The sequence below is a fragment of the Corvus cornix genome, chromosome 2 (assembly GCF_000738735.6).
Source record: "Corvus cornix cornix isolate S_Up_H32 chromosome 2, ASM73873v5, whole genome shotgun sequence".
Classification (NCBI taxonomy): domain Eukaryota; kingdom Metazoa; phylum Chordata; class Aves; order Passeriformes; family Corvidae; genus Corvus; species Corvus cornix.
The window spans coordinates 1913133-1919864 of record NC_046333.1 but is presented as its reverse complement, the minus strand read 5'-3'; the positions used below and the strand labels follow the sequence as shown (position 1 = coordinate 1919864).

Here is a 6732-nt window from a genome sequence, read left to right as displayed (position 1 = left end):
GGACCCTCCGCAGGGTTCCAGACTTGGATCCTTACAGGTCACTCCCACAACCGCTTTGCGGGCAGGAGCTCATTCCGTGGGGTGGGGTTAAGGGGAGGACACAGGGCTTGTGCCGGTGCCAGACCAGAGGTGACAACCGCTCTGGGTCTCCGTGTCCAGCATTATCCCTGCACCCGGCACCTTTTGATCCCAAAGGAGACAGTTTTGACCCTTTGGAATTGCGACTTAAACCATCCAACTCCTCGGCTGCTTCCCGCTGGCTCTGCTGTGTCCCCCCGGCTCTGCTGTGTGCCCCCCATCCCGGACAGAGAAATTCCCACAGCCAGAGCCGCGGCACTGCGCCTGTGTGGCACTGCCCTCTGCTGTCGGTGGCTGTGGGGACACCGCCCACGGCCACTGCTCTGAGGAGAAACACCGAGATTTATGTCACCCGAGGGATTCCTGAAGGACCTGGAAGCCGCAAGGCTGTTCCAGGAGGATGCTGCATCCATGGTCCCCAGGCATGACAAGCACCAAAGCCCCAATGCCTGCTTGGGCTTCCCTTTTTCCCTGGCTGGAAGCAGAAGTGGGGACTATTTTTGGTGCTGCCTTACTTTGGAAAGAGTCACACACGCCCAGGGCATCACCCCGGATCCGGCACCTCGCTGTGGGCAGAGAAAATGAGTAACAGCGAGGGTCTCACTGCCTTTCCATGACCCACAGCTCTGCCTCGGGGCTGCCTGGAGGAACCGGAGTTTCCTTCCACGTGCTGGGATCACCAGCTTCTTGGGGATGTGAAAAATGACTCTTAAACTGCTTTTTTCCACCACAGAAACGCTCAGGCAAAGCCTGCCAGTGATAACATTGCTCGTCCTGCCCTCCACGTACAGCCCTTCATTGCCTTTTCCCAAGCTGGAAGAGCTCGGGTGGCAGGATAAGGACACCCAACATGACCCCAGCACTGCTCCTATCTCCCAAATTCTCCTCGAGGAAAGGCCTCTAGATGGGGCTTTAATGCAATATTGCTCTGGCCTCTGCCAGGCTGTGATGGCTTCTCACCCCCAGCACCCACGGGGGGCTGACTCGGTGCCACTTCATCCCAACTGCCGGGATAAGGAAATGGAGATATTCCCAGATTTCCCAGATACTGGTGAATCACGGGGATTTGAGGAAGCTGGATTGGATGTGACACCCCCCCCAAGCAAGTTTCAGCCCCCATCCCAAGGGATGCTGATGCAGAGCCACAGTGGGAGCCCCACATCCCAGGTACGAGTGGATGTGGGAAGCTTTGAATGGTGCTTTTCCACGAGGCCGCTTTTTTTTTTTTTTTTTTTTTTTTTAATTGGCAAAAATTTGGTCAGGAACTGGGCTGAGATGTTTTATACATTAAAAAACAAAAAAAAAATCTTTCCCCTCCCACCCCAAAAATAAACAGAATCCACACAGTTTGCACAGTGCTGGGAAAACTGGAAATGCCCGAGGGCAAGGTCAGTGGTGAGAATAAATTCACCGAGCTCCCAGTGTCACTCCAGGAGCTATTCCAGGACAAAAGGTTCATCGCCATTAAGCCATTCCTTGTGTGGCTCGTGAATTGGTTTGTCCACAGATTCTGGGGGTCAGAAACACCGATGACCCCACTCTGAGCACTCAAGCCTCTTGCTGCTCATCACACACCCAAATGTCACCTGCTGGGCACAGCTCTGTGGGGCTGAGCTTAAAGCCCCGGGGATGGCGGCTTTTGAGAGCCCAGTGGTCCTCCTGCCTCTGTCCCCACAGGGACACGGGGTGGCTCAGCAGCGTGACACACGCACACGCTCAGGAGGGGAACCTTCCTGTTCTTGGGTGCTGGAATTACCTCCAGGATGACGATGGCAGTGACGTCGACAGACCTGGAAAAACGCTGCCAGCGAGCCCGGCCAGAAGGGTGACATTTAGGGCATTAACCACTTCCCACCCGGGGCGCTCGCTGTCCTGTCCCTGCGCTGCTCACAGCAGTGTGGGTGTGCACACGAGTGCCTTCCCACATCCAACCTCGGCACGGCTGTCCAGATGTGGCAAATCTACCCCTTGCACAGCTGCCTGCCCCTGGCACATCCAGCCCTTTCACGACTGCCTGACCCTTGCACAGCTGCCCACACGTGGCACATCCACCCCTCGCACACGTGGCCCTTGCCCGGCCCCCACCCCAGGCACATCCACTCCTCGCACAACTGCCCTGATCCTTGCACGACCACCCATCCCTGGCACCCAGCCCTTGCACACCCCATTCTTGCCCAGCTGCCCACGCCCGGAACATCCGCGCCTTGCACACCTGGCCCTTGCACTACTGCCCATCCCTCGCCCAGCCGCCCACCCCTGGGACACACATCCCTCTCACGACTGCCCATCTCACTCAACCCTCGTCCCCCCATCCCTTTCGCCCCCAGCCGTGTCCCACCATCCCGGGATCCCCGTTTCCCCACTCCGCTCCCGGCCCTTCGCGCTCTCCCCGCCCCGCCGCTCCGTCCCTCCTCCCGGGGCGTGTCCCCTGCTCCCACCCCGCCCCTCCGCCGTGTCCCGCCCCCCCGGCGGCCCCTCCCCGGCCCGCCCCGCCGCCGGTCGGGCTCTCGCCGCCGGCCGCGCTATAAGAAGCGGGGCGGGCAGCGGGGCCGCAGCGGGCGCGGCGGGGGAACGAGATGAGCAGCGCCGGCGCCGCTGCAAGATGCTGGATGGACACGTCCTGCTGGGATGGCTCTCCTCCTGCGCGCTCCTAGGGCTGCTCGCCTGCGCCCCGCGGCCCTCCGCCGCCTACTTCGGGTAGGTGCCCCCCGCTCCTGCTCGTCAACTTTTGCCCGAGTTTATTTTTTTTTTTTTTTTGGTGCTGAAGAGGTTTTGCGCCTTGCCCGTCCCGCCCGAGGTGGGGATGCTGCCGTGCGCCTGCGGGCACCCTCCGTGCCTCCGTGGGCGCGGGCATCCCCTCCCGCGGGCGCTGACAGCCGGCCCGGGACAGGGGCAGCGACAGCGCCGTGTCCGCGGCTGTCCCGCGTCCCAGCGCTTGGAGCCGGGCGCCCGGAATCCCCTTGGATTTGCCAGTCGGGGCCGGGCTCTCCGGGAGCCGTGGGTCGCAGCCCCTCGGGAGCTGCCGGTCTGTGCCCCGGGGCCGCGGGCAGGAGCTGCCGCGGGCGAGCGAGCGCTCCGTTCCCCCGCTCCCCGCGGGGGTGACCCGCACGGAGCGGACCTGTAGCGCACCAGCCGCGGGCTGTAACCCTGTAACCCCCGCCCTCCCCCAGCACGGGACAGCCCCAAAAAACTCCTTTTCCCCCGCAATTTAAGCGCGTGCTTCAACACCGGGCGCTGGCAAGCGGGTGCTGCCATCCCGCGGGCGGCGCTGTTGGTTGTCTGGGCGGAGGGGTGCGCGGGGCGCTGCGGGGCCGGGGCCGGGGGCTCCGCGGGTGCGGGCGCTGCGCGGCCGCCGCATCCCCGGCGCTCACCTGTGCGCGGGGCGGGGCGCGGCCGGCAGGGGGCGCTCCCGGCCCGGCGCGCGCCGCGCAGGTGGATCCCGATCCCGATCCTGATCCCGCTCCCTCCCATCCCGACCCCCGATCCCCGTGGTTTTATCCCCTTTATCCCACTGGCCCGTCTCTGTGGGGCGAGCTGGAGGAGCCAAATCAACCCGCGCCCCGCTCCTCTTCAACGCCCCCCGCAGCCGCGTCGCGGGGCCTCAGCTCCGTGCGGGGCTTTCCCTCTGTGCTTTATGGGGTGTCGCTGCCTCTTATCCTTAATTTTAAACCATTTGTCCCAAAATGTTGTCGGTTTGAGAGGGGAGTGGGACGCGAGCACCTGTGTAAGAGGTTTTGGTGTAAGTTTACACAAGAGTGGTGATTCTTGCTTTTTTTTTTTTTTTTTTTTTTTTGCCCCCCCTTTTATTTGGGATGTTGTGTTGTGACCACTGGTAGGAGCCACTGGACCAGCCCTGGAGAATGTTTTAGCAGACTTGAGGTTTTCCCCCCTTCTTTCCAGTAAAACAAATCCTGGTGTTGAGGCTTGTCCATTGCTTGTGGTCTGGCAAACTTTTCCAAACAGTGCTACTTACATCTTCTGTTTCCAGCTCCAGAACCGTTTCACTTCCTGCTGCTGGGGCTGGTTTTCTAAGGAAACAGCCTGTCCTGTGTATGCAGGTTTTTAGGAAAAGCCCTCTTCTCCCTCGGCAGTGCACAGAGGGCTGTTCCCAGCCCGTTGGCTCATGTGTCTGCCGAGGACCACCGGCACTGTGCAGCCGAATTGTGCCTTGGGGACTGACAGGCTTTGGAAGGAGCTTGGCTCTAACTCCCCTATTAATCCCTGCTGTGCTGGTATCTGCTCTGGAGCAGCAGGTAACTCATTCCAGTTCCTTCTGGGATTTCTCTCCTGGCTCATGGAGGTTTTAACATAAGAAGGGACACCCTGAGCCAAGGGCAGTGTCTGTCTGTCCTGACCGCTCTCGGTTATTCTGTCTCTGTGCCGCTGCTGTTTCTGATTTGAGGCTCCCTCCCTGGCAATAAGGAGGGGAGAGGAGATGCTGCCAGATGTGCACCCAGCCAGATGTGTGCTCCAAGTGCTGCAGGGCTGCCGTGGTGTGCAGTGGAGTTTGCTTACGCAAAGCATCCTTGTCTGTGGTTAAAGCCCCAGCGAAGGAGCAGCATCTGCTGCTGATCCCCTCTTTGTTCTTGCAAGAGGCATCGAGCAGAGGTTGCATTTGCTGTGCTGCTGGGGACACGGGGAATAGTCAGGGCTGAGGTCCCAGGTCCTGATAATCCACAGCGAGATCCAACAAATGTGTGTGGAAGAACCGAGCCTTTCTGTCCCTTGATAAGGCAAGAAATCCCACCTGGTAGAAGCTGGATGTTCCTGCAGAACTCGGTGGCTCTGCAAGTGCCCTGGGAAGGCTGGTATTGATCTTTTTTCTTATGCCAGGTGCGTGCAGGAGCTGCTCCAGGTGAGGCAGCACATCTGTTCATTCTGATAAACCCTTGCTAAAAACCTGGCTGCATCACCTGAGCTACAACACGCCCTCCAGGCAGGAGAAGGGATGCTCCTTTTGAGTCCAAGGCATCACCAAAACCACCTTTTGGTGGCCTGCTGGCCCCTCTGGGTGCTGACATCCCTGTCTGGAAGAGGTGGTGGGGCACAGAGCGAGGCTGTGCTAAGCAGATGTCACGCTGGGGCTGCAGCTTGGCTGCTCCCTTCCGCAGTCTGGAGGGGGATAGGGACAGCTGTGGGTGATCCCTTCCCCCCGCCAGCCCCAATGTCTTATTTCAGGGAAAGAATTCCGTGTCTCCAAATGTGCGGGCTGCTGGGGAATTAGTGCCCGGGGACAGAAATGGGGCATGGTTACACGATAACGAGATTGTGTCAGCATGGAGTTATGTCTGTGCCTGTCCTGGGGGGCGGTGGGAAGGATGCTGGGCTGGGAAGACCACGGCTGGAGGCTGCTGCTTCCCTGGAAGTCTGGCTCTGGTGTTCTTGGAGGGATGCACAAGCAGCCAAGTAGGATAAGTGCCCTCTGGAAGCAGAGTTTGGGGGCTGTGTGTAAGTTAAAGCCTGGGCACAGGTGGAGCTCTTGCTGCTGTTTTGCTCCATCCCCAAGCTGCCTGACTCGGAGATGTGCTGAAGGCGATGGTCCAGGGAGGGATGGGCAGGTTTTCCCTTTTCCTGAGGGGAATTCTGGCAGCCTGGGTGTTGCTGATCTCTGTGGAGCAGGAGAGGAGTAGGTGCCAGCCTGACCTGGAGCTGCTCCACAGGACCCGAGGTGATGCTGGTGTGCAGCACTGAGCAGAGCTGAGACCCTGCAGACACCTGCTCAGGAGGGGTTTTTAGGGGTTTGGCTCAGCCCTAACTCCTGGGAAATAGCTGGAGGAGCCTGGCTGCAGGGATGTGGTGATGCTACAGCTCCAAAGCCTTGTCCGATAAGAAACTCCTTGATAGAAAGGAGAAAGCGTGTCTGCAAAACTGAGCACAGCCCTGCTGGCTTGTTGTACGCTTAGAGCTGCACATCAGGTGACTGGGGGTGAATTTTGGGCTAGGATGGCTGTGGGAGGCTGTCCCAGGCTGAGCCTGCACCAGAGGGGGAGGCATTGCCCCGGGATCGGTGTCAGCCTGCTGGGATGCACTGGCTGCTCCAGAAGTGAGGCTGCTTTTATGTCCAGCCACGGCCTCTGCAGCTGGGCTGTCTGAGCACTAATTTGCACCATATTCCAACTGGCTGCTGGGGGGAGTTTGGAGCAGCCCCAGACTGCCGGGATCCCTGAGAAAGCATTGCATTTCAGTTTTCCTCCCTGCTCTGCTTTCCCGGTGCCTGACACGCTCTGGGCGTGGGCACCGCCCCTCCCTCCTTTTCCTCTCTCAAATGTGGCCGGGGGTGGTGGAAATGCCAGAGCGGCATCTGGGAATTGTGTTGGGAATTGCGCCCTTGGGCTTTGGAAGCGGCAGATGACGGGATTAGCCATGCTGGGGTGACAGGCAGGCTGAGGAACTTCAATCCTGCTGTGTCCTGTGCTGGTGGGAAGGGAAACCAGCCCGTAGGAGCCGCTGCTTTCCTGAGCGGCCCGATCAGTGGATCTGAAGTGACCCGGGCCATAAATCAACCCCCCCCTCTAATTCTGGGGGTCTGATTTAGACTCTGATTCAGTTTTGATGCACCTCTTAAAAAAAAAAAAATTTTTTTTTAATTCTTGCTGGAAGAAGTGTTTTTCCTGCAGGTTGGGATTTGCTGTGCTTCCCCTACGGGAGCAGAAG

General features: G+C 59.5%; 1 protein-coding gene across 1 annotated transcript in view; it reads left to right on the top strand.

Annotated features, from left to right (window-relative positions):
* Positions 1-2593: 2593 nt before the first annotated feature.
* Positions 2594-6732, top strand: part of WNT9A (Wnt family member 9A) — a 54842-nt gene continuing 50703 nt past the window's right edge. Inside the window, exon 1 of the mRNA XM_039550102.1 lies at positions 2594-2775. Within this exon, the coding sequence (XP_039406036.1) occupies positions 2681-2775 (95 nt within the window). The 5' untranslated portion in view covers positions 2594-2680. The remainder of the gene's footprint in view (positions 2776-6732) is intronic.